The sequence below is a fragment of the Scyliorhinus torazame genome, chromosome 26 (assembly GCF_047496885.1).
Source record: "Scyliorhinus torazame isolate Kashiwa2021f chromosome 26, sScyTor2.1, whole genome shotgun sequence".
In the NCBI taxonomy this organism is placed as follows: Eukaryota; Metazoa; Chordata; class Chondrichthyes; order Carcharhiniformes; family Scyliorhinidae; genus Scyliorhinus; species Scyliorhinus torazame.
The window spans coordinates 38350238-38364750 of record NC_092732.1 but is presented as its reverse complement, the minus strand read 5'-3'; the positions used below and the strand labels follow the sequence as shown (position 1 = coordinate 38364750).

Below are 14513 nucleotides of genomic sequence, written 5' to 3'. Positions count from 1 at the left end.
GGAGTCATGAGGTCATGTTGCAGCTGTACAAAACTCTGGTACGGCTGCATTTGGAGTATTGCGTACAGTTCTGGTCACCGCATTATAGGAAGGATGTGGAAGCTTTGGAGCGGGTGCAGAGGAGATTTACCAGGATGTTGCCTGGTATGGAGGGAAAATCTTATGAGGAAAGGCTGATGGACTTGAGGTTGTTTTCGTTAGAGAGAAGAAGGTTAAGAGGAGACTTAATAGAGGCATACAAAATGATCAGGGGGTTAGATAGGGTGGACAGTGAGAGCCTTCTCCCGCGGATGGAAATGGCTAGCACGAGGGGACATAGCTTTAAACTGAGGGGTAATAGATATAGGACAGAGGTCAGAGGTAGGTTCTTTACGCAAAGAGTGGTGAGGCCGTGGAATGCCCTACCTGCTACAGTAGTGAACTCGCCAACATTGAGGGCATTTAAAAGTTTATTGGATAAGCATATGGATGATAATGGCATAGTGTAGGTTAGATGGCTTTTGTTTCGGTGCAACATCGTGGGCTGAAGGGCCTGTACTGCGCTGTATCGTTCTATGTTCTATGGTTAGCACTGTTGCTTCACAGCACCAGGGGCCCTGGTTCGATTCCCGGCTTGGGCCATTGTCTGTGCGGAGTCTGCACGTTCTCCCCGTGTCTGCGTGGGTTTCCTCCGGGCGCTCCGGTTTCCTCCCACAAGTCCCGAAAGACGAGCTTGTTAGGTGAATCGGACATTCTGAATTCTCCCTCTGTGTACCCGAACAGGCGCCGGAGTGTGGCGACTAGGGGATTTACACAGTAACGTCATTGCCATGTTACTGTAAGCCTGCTTGTGACACTAATAAAGATTATTATTTATTGTTATTATTAGGTTTCGAGTGTGTGTTAAAAAATCCCACCCACCTTCTCTGTCACAACAGCCCCCCCTTGTCCCTTCATCGACCCTGATCAGGTCAATGTTTGACTGAATCTCCTCTCCGAAACATTTCCCCAAATCTAACCCCATTCCTCCACGGGACCCTCGAATGGGATGTGGAAGCATTGGAAAGGGTGCAAAGGAGATTTACCAGGATGCTGCCTGGTTTGCAGGATAGGTCTTATGAGGAAAGGTTGAGGGAGCTCGGGCTTTTCTCTTTGGAGCGGAGGAGGATGAGAGGCGACTTAATGGAGGTTTATAAGATGATGAGGGGGATAGATAGAGTGGACGTTCAGAGACTATTTCCTCGGGTGGATGTAGCTGTTACAAGGGGGCATAACTAGAAGGTTCAGGGTGGGAGATATAGGAGGGATGTCCGAGGTAGGTTCTTTACTCAGAGAGTGGTTCGGGTGTGGAATGGACGGCCTGCTGTGATAGTGGGGTCGGACACTTTAGGAACTTTCAAGCGGTTATTGGATAGGCACACGGAGCACACCAGAATGACAGGGAGTGGGATAGCTTGATCTTGGTTTCGGACAATGCTCGGCACAACATCGAGGGCCGAAGGGCCTGTTCTGTGCTGTACTGTTGTATGTTCTATGTGTGGAACTAATTCCCTTCCCTCTGGCATTCAGAAAGCTACTCCTGTGCTACAGTCTTGTTTGGGGGGGGGGGGGGGGTCCTTGCACTGTGAGCCTTTGCCGAATAGGCTGTCCCAACACTCTGCCCTTAAACCCATCTCTCCCAGCCCGAGGGGCAGGAGGAAAAGCAGAGAGTAACCGGGTCAGGTGCCCACATGCCCAGGCAGTCAATCCAGGCCTCTCACTACAGCCCAGCTCCAAACCGCGTCCCGCTAGCGACCTAATGGAACCAAAGGAAATTAGGGGGGGCGCAAGGGGTGGGGTGGTGGGCTGACCGTCAGGAAAGGTGAATGAGGCGAGGAGGGAGGGCAAACCACACATTGTCGCCAATTCTGGCCGGAGCTATTTTTCTCACACTCAATCCGGTGACATTCCCAGCGGCTGTCAAACACTGAAGCGAATCGATCAGCATTCAAATGATATACAGTGAATACAAATACTGATAGATAGTCCCTTTGGGTTAGTTTTGTCCTTTTTAAATAAAAGGAAGAGTCAAGGTGCGACCACGTTTTGTCTTGTTAGGTGCCCACGTGTGGGCTCTTTCTGTGCTGTTAATTCTGTGCAATTAGTAGTCTCGCCTTTTTTTCTTAAAAAAAAAAGTTTCAAAAGTGTCTTTACGACCGCGTGTGCGTCTCTGTCTCTGCCCCGCACGCACACACAACAGCCCAAGACCCCCCTCCATCTCTCTCTCCTGGCGCAACCCGCCAGCTGGGCAGATCCAAAATGTTGCAACTTGTCACTGAGCGCGTCGCCACTGGGGAGCAGGTGGATCATCGCTGCTGGCTGTTCCCGGGGGGGGAATAAAAACGCCAAATGAACTTGACCCCAGCGTCTGAAGGAAAGGACACGTCTGTTTTTTTTCTCTTGCTTATGAATGCATCCCTCTCCTTTGCGAAAAAACCCACGTGGTTCTGGCAATCAGCAGCTCCTTCTCCTCTCTCCTGCCGATGGCCACAGTTTTGTTCGTCAAAAACACCCGTCTCGCCGCTCCTGTATGGGAAGCGCGACCCTTCGCTTTTCTCTCTCTCTCTCTCTCTCTCTCTCCTGACCAGCCCCTCGCCCAGTCCACCGAATTGTCCTGCTTCACAGCTGAACACCTTCCCTCCGATTCACTTCTACCCCACCAGGCAGCAACTCGGGAATCAAGGTGTAAGCAAGGGGAGAGTTGGAGAGGCTCCCTCAGCAACACGCCCCCCCCCTCCCCTACTCCTTGAACAAGTGGGGAGGAACGGGTTCGGTACAGAGCCGGCTGGACCAGCTGGTTCCTGATGGCGGGTTCGATCCCCGTACCGGCCTGAGAGAGGATGGGTCTGAGGGGGAGGTGGGTGCGGGGGCGGGGGTGTGGGGGGGGGGGGGGGGGGGGAGGGGTTGGCGAGGCCCTAACAGCTGCTGGAGCTGGTGCAAGGGGTGGGGAAGGAGGGAGAGCTCGGACCCAGCTGGCTGTCGGAGCGCTGGGAGTCTCCGTGAGCACTGCCTGCCTCGGTGATGGCGCTGAGGAGCTGCTGCTGCTGCCGCTGCAGGGTGTCGGCAATCAGCCTCGGCAAGGCGTGGAAGCTGCCCGTCAGTCCCTCCAGCTTGTTCTCCAGGCTCAAGATCTGCTTCTCCAGGTCCTCACCGCGCTCGTTCAGCTCCGTGATCAGGTCATACATGATCGTCTGCATCTGGGACAGGCACACACGAGAGAACAGTGAGGTTTAGTATCAGTGCTTCATTCATAGAACATACAGTGCAGAGGGAGGCCATTCGGCCCATCGAGTCTGCACCGACCCACGTAAGCCCTCACTTCCACCCTATCCCCGTAACCCAATAACCCCTCCTAACCTTTTTGGTCACTCAGGGGCAATTGATCACGGCCAATCCACTTAACCTGCACGTCTTTCGGGACTGTGGGAGGAAACCGGAGCGCCCGGAGGAAACCCGCGCCGACACGGGGAGGACTCCGCGCAGACAGTGACCCAGCGGGGAATCGAACCCGGGACCCTGGCGCTGTGAAGCCACAGTGCTAACCACTGTGCCACCCTGCCGCCCGTTCCATTCTGCTGCCTCACCTTGCCACCATTAGCACTCTTCTTCCCTTAATGGCCACCGTTAACACTCCCGCTTGTCTTAGATCCATCGCAAGTGCTTTGCCCGACCTGTCCCTGGACTCCGCCGCCTTCTTTCCAACGATATAATTCTGTACCGTCCTACCATTCCTCAGCTCCGCAGAATGATCATTTAGATCCCAAACATTTACCCTGGGTGCAATCTTCCCGGAAGGATGCAAAGACCCCGAGCGAGCGCGTTTAGCCGTGTGTGTCCCGGTGCTCATTGTGTTCGCTGGCCCTTCCTGGTGAGGCAACGCCTCAAGCTTAAAATTCACGACCTCCTGTTTAAATTCTCCCCATCTCTCATCACCTCACTTTGTAATCCTGCATATCTCACTGTGCCCCAGTGGCAGAGTGAGATATACAGGGGCAGAATGGGATATACAGGAGAAGGGTAAGATAGACAGGGGCTGTGGCCTTTGACTACCTGGGACCCTAAGCTCTGAAGTTCCTCCCTAAACATTTCCGTCTCGCTCTCTTTCTCTCTCTGCCTTTAAGACACTCCTTAAAACCAAGCCCCTGGTCACCTGTCCCTAATTTTTTTATAAGTCCCTAAGTTCATAAGATATGGGAGCAGAATTAGACCATATGGACCGGGACACCAGCCGTCGCGGAGGAATAGAGTGCCCCCCCGGCACAGGCCCGCCCGCGGATCGGTGGGCCCCGATCGCGGGCCAGGCCACCGTGGGGGCACCCCCTGGGGCCAGATCCCCCCGAGGACCCCGCGGAGCCAGGTCCCGCCGGCAAATACCTGTCGTAACATACGCCGGCGGGACCCGCCTTAAGCGGGCGGCCACTCGGCCCGTCGCGTGCCGGGGAATCGCCGGGGGGGGGGGGGGGCGCTGTCAGCGGCCGCCGACCGGCGCGACGCGATCACCGCCCCGCCAAATCCCCAGCGCCGGAGAATGCGGCAGCCGGCGGGGGCGGGATTCACGCCGCCGCCCCCCCCCCCCAGTGATTCGAGAGTGTAGGCCCAAACTGCTCAGTCTCTCCTCATATGACAAGCCCCTACATCATTCCTCAAATCAGGGGACCAAAACTGTGCACGATACTCCAGGTGCAGCCTATCCAATGCCTTGTACAGTTCCAGCAACAGTTCCTTACCTTTATACTCAATTCCTTTAGCTATAAAGGCCAACATTCCATTCGCTTTCTTTATTACCTGCATGCTAGTTTCCTGCAACTCGTGCACAAGGACCCCCAGATCCTCTGCACCGGAGCCCCCCCCCCCCCCCGCCCCCCGAAGTCTCTCCCCATTTAGATAAAACGTTGCCGTCCCATTTTTCCCTGCCAAAATGGATAACCTCACACTTTGCAGATTTGCAGCAACTGTCGAATTACTTAGGTGAAACGAATTGAACAGAATACGGGACCCTAACTTCATATCTAAACTCTTCTGACCCCGAGTGAGTGATTCCTTGGCTCCGATAATGCACGGGGAAAGCAGGAATATTCTCCCACTCTGAACGCGAATGGCCCTCAAAGCTACGAGTTCACAAGTTATCACTTTAAATGGGATTCCTTGTTTAAACTGGGATTGCCATTTACTACGGATACCACATGATGGTGCCCTGCGCTTAGCAAACACACCACAGGCAACCCTGCCTCTCAGACCTGAGCACAGAATCTGAACACTTCACAGCATTGTACTATTAATCTGAGTCGCCACGAGCAACAGCAACAAAGAACAAAGAAAAGTACAGCACAGGAACAGGCCCTTCGGCCCTCTAAGCCCGCGCCGACCATGCTGCCCGTCTAAACTACAATCTACACTTCCTGGGTCCGTATCCCTCTATTCCCATCCTATTCATGTATTTGTCAAGATGCCCCTTAAACGTCACTATCGTCCCTGCTTCCACCACCTCCTCCGGCAGCGAGTTCCAGGCACCCACTACCCTCTGTGTAAAAAAAGTGGCACAATGTCAGTTACTGCTCTGTGTATCTCACTCTGTATATCTCACTCTGTATATCTCACTCTGTATATCTCACTCCATATATCTCACTCCGTATATCTCACTCTGTATATCTCACTCTGTATATCCCACTCTGTGTATCTCACTCTGTATATCTCACTCTGTATATCTCACTCCGTATATCTCACTCTGTATATCTCACTCTGTATATCTCACTCCGTATATCTCACTCTGTATATCCCACTCAGTATATCCCACTCTGTATATCTCACTCTGTCCTTGTATATCTCACTCTGTATATCTCACTCCGTATATCTCACTCTGTATATCTCACTCTGTATATCTCACTCCGTATATCTCACTCAGTATATCTCACTCAGTATATCTCACTCTGTATATCTCACTCTGTATATCCCACTCTGTATATCTCACTCTGTATATCTCACTCTGTATATCCCACTCTGTATATCTCACTCTGTATATCTCACTCTGTATATCCCACTCTGTATATCTCACTCTGTATATCTCACTCTGTATATCCCACTCCATATATCTCACTTTGTATATCTCACTCTGTATATCTCACTCTGTATATCTCACTCTGTCCTTGTATATCCCACTCAGTATATCTCACTCTGTATATCTCACTCTGTATATCTCACTCTGTATATCTCACTCTGTATATCTCACTCTATATCTCACTCTGTATATCTCACTCTGTATATCCCACTCTGTCCTTGTATATCTCACTCTGTATATCCCACTCTGTATATCTCACTCTGTATATCTCACTCTGTCCTTGTATATCCCACTCAGTATATCTCACTCCGTATATCTCACTCTGTATATCTCACTCTGTATATCCCACTCCATATATCTCACTCTGTATATCTCACTCTGTATATCTCACTCTGTATATCTCACTCTGTCCTTGTATATCCCACTCAGTATATCTCACTCTGTATATCTCACTCTGTATATCTCACTCTGTATATCTCACTCTGTATATCTCACTCTATATCTCACTCTGTATATCTCACTCTGTATATCCCACTCTGTATATCTCACTCTGTATATCTCACTCTGTCCTTGTATATCTCACTCTGTATATCCCACTCTGTATATCTCACTCTGTATATCTCACTCTGTCCTTGTATATCCCACTCAGTATATCTCACTCTGTATATCTCACTCTGTATATCCCACTCTGTATATCTCACTCTGTATATCCCACTCTATATCTCACTCTGTATATCTCACTCTGTATATCCCACTCTGTATATCTCACTCTGTATATCTCACTCTGTCCTTGTATATCCCACTCAGTATATCTCACTCTGTATATCTCACTCTGTATATCCCACTCTATATCTCACTCTGTATATCTCACTCTGTATATCCCACTCAGTATATCTCACTCTGTATATCTCACTCTGTATATCCCACTCTGTATCTCACTCTGTATATCTCACTCTGTATATCCCACTCTGTATATCTCACTCTGTATATCTCACTCTGTCCTTGTATATCCCACACTGTATATCCCACACTGTATATCAAACTCTGTATATCTCACTCTGTATATCTCACTCTGTGTATCTCACTCTGTGTATCCCACTCTGTATATCCCACTCTGTATATCTCACTCTGTATATCTCACTCTGTATATCCCACTCTGTATATCTCACTCTGTATATCTCACTCAGTATATCTCACTCTGTATATCTCAATCTGTATATCTCACTCTGTGTATCTCACTCTGTATATCCCACTCTGTATATCCCACTCTGTATATCTCACTCTGTATATCTCACTCTGTATATCCCACTCTGTATATCCCACTCTGTATATCTCACTCTGTATATCTCACTCTGTATATCTCACTCTGTATATCCCACTCTGTATATCTCACTCTGTATATCTCACTCTGTCCTTGTATATCTCACTCTGTGTATCTCACTCTGTATATCTCACTCTGTATATCCCTCTCTGTATATCTCACTCTGTATATCCCACTCTGTATATCCCACTCTGTATATCTCACTCTGTATATCTCACTCTGTATATCTCACTCAGTATATCTCACTCTGTCCCTGTATATCTCACTCTGTATATCTCACTCTGTCCTTGTATATCTCACTCTGTGTATCACTCTGTATATCTCACTCTGTATATCCCTCTCTGTATATCTCACTCTGTATATCCCACTCTGTATATCCCACTCTGTATATCTCACTCTGTATATCTCACTCTGTATATCTCACTCTGTATATCTCACTCTATATCTCACTCTGTATATCTCACTCTGTATATCCCACTCTGTATATCTCACTCTGTATATCTCACTCTGTATATCTCACTCTGTATATCCCACTCTGTATATCTCACTCTGTATATCTCACTCTTTATATCTCACTCTGTATATCTCACTCTATATCTCACTCTGTATATCTCACTCTGTATATCCCACTCTGTATATCTCACTCTGTATATCTCACTCTGTGTATCTCACTCTGTATATCCCACTCCGTATATCTCACTCTGTATATCTCACTCTGTATATCCCTCTCTGTATATCCCACTCTGTATATCCCTCTCTGTATATCTCACTCTGTATATCTCACTCTGTATATCTCACTCTGTATATCTCACTCTGTATATCTCACTCTGTATATCTCACTCTATATCTCACTCTGTATATCTCACTCTGTATATCTCACTCTGTATATCTCACTCTGTATATCTCACTCTGTATATCTCACTCTATATCTCACTCTGTATATCTCACTCTGTATATCCCACTCTGTATATCTCACTCTGTATATCTCACTCTGTGTATCTCACTCTGTATATCCCACTCCGTATATCTCACTCTGTATATCTCACTCTGTATATCTCACTCTGTATATCCCTCTCTGTATATCCCACTCTGTATATCCCTCTCTGTATATCTCACTCTGTATATCTCACTCTGTATATCCCACTCTGTATATCTCACTCTGTATATCTCACTCTGTATATCGCACTCTGTATATCTCACTCTGTATATCTCACTCTATATCTCACTCCGTATATCTCACTCTGTATATCTCACTCTGTATATCTCACTCTGTATATCTCACTCTGTATATCTCACTCTGTATATCTCACTCTGTATATCCCACTCTGTATATCTCACTCTGTATATCTCACTCTGTATATCTCACTCTGTATCTCACTCCGTATATCTCACTCTGTATATCTCACTCTATATCTCACTCCGTATATCTCACTCTGTATATCTCACTCTGTATATCTCACTCTGTATATCTCACTCTATATATCTCACTCTGTATATCTCACTCTATATCTCACTCCGTATATCTCACTCTGTATATCTCACTCTGTATATCTCACTCTATATCTCACTCTGTATATCTCACTCTGTATATCTCACTCTGTATATCTCACTCTGTATATCTCACTCTGTATATCTCACTCTATATCTCACTCCGTATATCTCACTCTGTATATCTCACTCTATATCTCACTCTGTATATCTCACTCTGTATATCTCACTCTGTATATCCCACTCTGTATATCTCACTCTGTATATCTCACTCCGTATATCTCACTCTGTATATCTCACTCTGTATATCTCACTCTGTATATCCCACTCTGTATATCTCACTCTGTATATCTCACTCTATATCTCACTCTGTATATCTCACTCTATATCTCACTCCGTATATCTCACTCTGTATATCTCACTCTGTATATCCCACTCTGTATATCTCACTCTGTATATCTCACTCTATATCTCACTCTGTATATCTCACTCTATATCTCACTCCGTATATCTCACTCTGTATATCTCACTCTGTATATCTCACTCCGTATATCTCACTCTGTATATCTCACTCTGTATATCTCACTCTGTATATCTCACTCTATATCTCACTCTGTATATCTCACTCCGTATATCTCACTCCGTATATCTCACTCTGTATATCCCACTCTGTATATCTCACTCTATATCTCACTCTGTATATCTCACTCTATATTTCACTCCGTATATCTCACTCTGTATATCTCACTCTGTATATCTCACTCTGTATATCTCACTCTATATCTCACTCTGTATATCTCACTCCGTATATCTCACTCCGTATATCTCACTCTGTATATCCCACTCAGTATATCTCACTCTGTATATCTCACTCTATATCTCACTCCGTATATCTCACTCTGTATATCTCACTCTGTATATCTCACTCAGTATATCTCACTCTATATATCTCACTCTGTATATCGCACTCTGTATATCATACTCTATATATCTCACTCTGTATATCTCACTCAGTATATCTCACTCAGTATATCTCACTCTGTATATCTCACTCTGTATATCTCACTCTGTATATCTCACTCTGTATATCTCACTCTGTATATCTCACTCTGTCCCTGTATATCTCACTCTGTATATCCCACTCTGTCCCTGTATATTCCACTCTAGAACATAGAACATTACAGCGCAGTACGGGCCCTTCGGCCCTCGATGTTGTACCGACCTGTGAACCCACCCTAATGCCCATCTACACTATTCCCTTATCGTCCATATGTCTATCCAATGACCATTCGAATGCCCTTAGTGTTGGCGAGTCCACTACTGTTGCAGGCAGGGCATTCCACGCCCTTACTACTCTCTGAGTAACGAACCTACCTCTGACATCTGTCTTATATCTATCTCCCCTCAATTTAAAGCTATGTCCCCTCGTGCTAGACATCACTATCCGAGGAAAAAGGCTCTCACTGTCCACCCTATCTAATCCTCTGATCATCTTGTATGCCTAAATTAAGTCACCTCTTAACCTTCTTCTCTCTAACGAAAACAGCCTCAAGTCCCTCAGCCTTTCCTCATAAGATCTTCCCTCCATTCCAGGCAACATTCTGGTACATCTCCTCTGCACCCTTTCCAATGCTTCCACATCCTTCCTATAATGCGGCGACCAGAATTGCACGCAATACTCCAAATGCGGCCGCACCAGAGTTTTGTACAGCTGCAACATGACCTCATGGCTCCGAAACTCAATCCCTCTCCCAATAAAAGCTAACACACCGTACGCCTTCTTAACAACACTTTCAGCCTGGGTGGCAACTTTCAGGGATCTATGTACATGGACACCGAGATCTCACTGCTCATTCACTGCCAAGAATCTTACCATTAGCCCAGTACTCTGTCTTCCCGTTATTCCTTCCAAAATGAATCACCTCACACTTTTCTGCATTAAACTCCATTTGCCACCTCTCAGCCCAGCGCTGCAGCTTATCTATGTCCCTCTGTAACTTGTAACATTCTTCCGCACTGTCCACAACTCCACCGACTTTAGTGTCATCTGCAAATTTACTCACCCATCCTTCTACGCCACCCCTCCAGGCCATTTATAAAAATGACAAACAGCAGTGGCCCCAAAACAGATCCTTGTGGTACACCACTAGTAACTGGACTCCAGTCTGAACATTTCCCATCAACCACCACCCTTTGTCTTCTTCCAGCTAGCCAATTTCTGATCCAAACTGCTAAATCTCCCTGAATCCCATGCTTCCGTATTTTCTGCAGTAGCCTACCGTGAGGAACCTTATCAAACGCTTTACTGAAATCCATATACACCACATCAACTGCTTTACCCTCATCCACCTGTTTGGTCATCTTCTCAAAGAACTCAATAAGGTTTGTGAGGCACGACCTACCCTTTGCAAAACCGTGTTGACTATCTCTAATCAAATTATTCCTTTCCAGATGATTATACTCTGCCGCTGTATATCCTCGTATATCCCCACAACCTCAGTATGTCCCAAAGTGATTTGCCGAAATTGAAGGACACTTCTAATATATGGCAGCAATATTCCAATAACCAAATTATTTTACTGACGTCGCTCGCGGTATAAAGATTATCCAAAACACCAAGCAGATCTGGGTGCACCTGGGACAATATTTCCACCTCGGTCTCGCGTCTATCCCGAAAGACAGCGCCCCTGCCAATGCAGCGCTCCTTCAGCGCTGCTCGGTGAGCGCAGCCTGCATTCTGCTCCAGGTTCGAGGGCAGGTCTGTTCCGAAGCAGAGGCAACAGAGCTTTTTATTAAAAAAAAGTAATTAATTGGCGGGATGTGGGGGGAGCCGGTTAGGCGAGCCTTTATTGCCAATCTGAGCAGAAGAGACAGAGCAGCAGTATCTGTCCTTTCTCCCGCAAATTAAACGCTGAAAGGCGGGTTTTGCCGAGGTCTCTTTCTTTGCCCCCTTGCCCCTTCGAAATAACCCACAGTGCATTTGGAGTAGAGCAGTGCATTTTGGAGACAGTCCCTGCGCTGGCCACTTCTGGTGTTAAAGGATTTCTAATTGAATTAAATAATGATTCGCAATTGGATTAAAAAAGCCGCTTGTTTCCATAGTCACTGTCAGGGGTTGGGGGGGGGGGGTGGTTAGAAGTGAAAGGAAGCGACAGGCAGGTAAATGGAATGAGATGGAACAGCTGGTAGGATTAGCCAAGTGCAGGCTCGCAGATTCCTGCCGCACAGATATAATCCCCGTATAATTTAAAGCACGCTCTTCACTCCTGTACAATGCTACTGTGCTGCTTCGAATTGATCCCCTTGTCACGCCCGCGTCTGAGTCTCACGACGGCGCCAGGTTTGCGCGAAGCTCACCTTTGAGAGATCGATCAGGGTGTTCGCTTGGTCGTTCAGCTTCCTCTGCTCCATCTTCACGTTCCGAAGCCTGCGGGACAAGCAGGAAAGATAAACACGGGTCCTCGCAACGGACGACCGCGGCAGCAAATTGTCAGCCGTCTCACGACCACCCCCCCCCGCGCACGCGCCTCCCCGCAAACCTATCCTCCTCAGGCAGCACAGGAAGGCCTTTAGCCCGGGATAGGGTCCGTGAAGAGCAGTAAACAGGCCGACGGAGGAAGGGAGGAGCCCCTCGGGTCCGTTTCGCCATTCAATCAAATCTTGTTCCAGATTGTCCCACAAGAGGAAATAGCTTCTCTGTAACTACACTGCAGAGCCCCTTAATTATTTTAAACATATCGTTAGCATTGGGCGCGACTTTCCCGGAAGGTCCCATAGCGAGCGCGTTTAGACGTGTGTTTCCCAGCGCTCGCAATACCGAGAAACACGTGGCTATTCGATGCGACTGGCGTTGTATAAGGGGTGCCGAACGGGGCACTCTCGGCCAAGGCCGCACACCGCCCTGTTTTGCAGCGAGAGATCGGGTCGCCGTTTTCAAATGACGTCCCGGTCTCTGAGGCACCGAAACGGCACCAAACCTAGGCTGGCACCTAGGTGGCACTGCCAACGTGGCGGGCTGCCGCTGCTAGGGTGCCCAGGTGGCAGCACCAGCAGTGCCAGGGTACCACCTTGCCTGAAAGGCATGCACCACGGGGTGGGGGGGGAGCCGCCGATCCCCTGGGCGGCGGCCCCCGCCAGTGCCGATCCGTCTGGACCCCGCTCGTGGGGAGCAGTGCTGAACGGCGCTCGCCCTTAGTCTCCGAGGGGAAGGGGATGAGTCCCAAATCACCGGTATCGCGGCAATCTGCCCATTGCAGTGAGGTTAGCTGCCTCGCTCTAATAGGCAGATTTGGCAAAAGTGGGCGGGATTTACATCACAGCATCTGACGAGATGGTCTTGAATCTCTCGAAGTATTGCGCGGCGAGTGGATACTGGGAGCATGGAATCTAATCGAGAGGTTCGGGGTGGTTTATATATAGAACAACAGATACCCGGGAGTGAGTTACAGACTGGAATCTAATCGAGGGGTTCGGGGTGGTTTATATATAGAATAACAGATACCCGGGAGTGTGTTACAGACTGGAATCTAACCGAGGGGTTCGGGGTGGTTTATATATAGAATAACAGATACCCGGGAGTGAGTTACAGACTGGAATCTGATCGAGGGGTTCGGGGTGGTTTATATAGAATAACAGATACCCGGGAGTGAGTTACAGACTGGAATCTAATCGAGGGGTTCGGGGTGGTTTATATATAGAATAACAGATACCCGGGAGTGAGTTACAGACTGGAATCTAATCGAGGGGTTCGGGGTGGTTTATATAGAGAATAATAGATACACGGGAGTGAGTTACAGACTGGAATCTGATCGAGGGGTTCGGGGTGGTTTATATATAGAATAACAGATACCCGGGAGTGAGTTACAGACTGGAATCTAATCGAGGGGTTCGGGGTGGTTTATATATAGAATAACAGATACCCGGGAGTGAGTTACCGACTGGAATCTAATCGAGGGGTTCAGGGTGGTTTATATATAGAATAACAGATACCCGGGAGTGAATTACAGACTGGAATCTGATCGAGGGGTTCCGGGTGGTTTATATACAGAATAACAGATACCCGGGAGTGAGTTACCGACTGGAATCTAATCGAGGGGTTCGGAGTGGTTTATATATAGAATAACAGATACGCGGGAGTGAGTTACAGACTGGAATCTAATCGAGGGGTTCGGGATGGTTTATATATAGAATAACAGATACCCGGGAGTGAGTTACAGACTGGAATCTAATCGAGGGGTTCAGGGTGGTTTATATATAGAATAACAGATACCCGGGACTGAGTTACAGACTGGAATCTAATCGAGGGGTTCAGGGTGGTTTATATATAGAATAACAGATACCCGGGAGTGAGTTACAGACTGGAATCTAATCGAGGGGTTCGGGGTGGTTTATATATAGAATAACAGATACCCGGGAGTGAGTTACAGACTGGAATCTAATCGAGGGGTTCGGGGTGGATTATATATAGAATAACAGATACCCGGGAGTGAGTTACAGACTGGAATCTAATCGAGGGGTTCGGGGTGGATTATATATAGAATAACAGATACCCGGGAGTGAGTTACAGACTGGAATCTAATCGAGGGGTTCGGGGTGGTTTATATATAGAATAACAGATACCCGGGAGTGATT

The 14513-nt window shown here is 47.7% G+C and overlaps 1 protein-coding gene across 1 annotated transcript in view; it reads right to left on the bottom strand.

The window, feature by feature from the left end:
* Positions 1 to 1579: 1579 nt before the first annotated feature.
* The window catches only part of LOC140402981 (small conductance calcium-activated potassium channel protein 3-like), a 224792-nt gene continuing 211858 nt past the window's right edge, over positions 1580 to 14513 (bottom strand). The window contains exons 7-8 of the mRNA XM_072490633.1: positions 12240 to 12309; positions 1580 to 3215 (exon numbers count right to left, since the gene is read on the bottom strand). Of these exons, the coding sequence (XP_072346734.1) occupies positions 2934 to 3215; positions 12240 to 12309 (352 nt within the window). The 3' untranslated portion in view covers positions 1580 to 2933. The remainder of the gene's footprint in view (positions 3216 to 12239; positions 12310 to 14513) is intronic.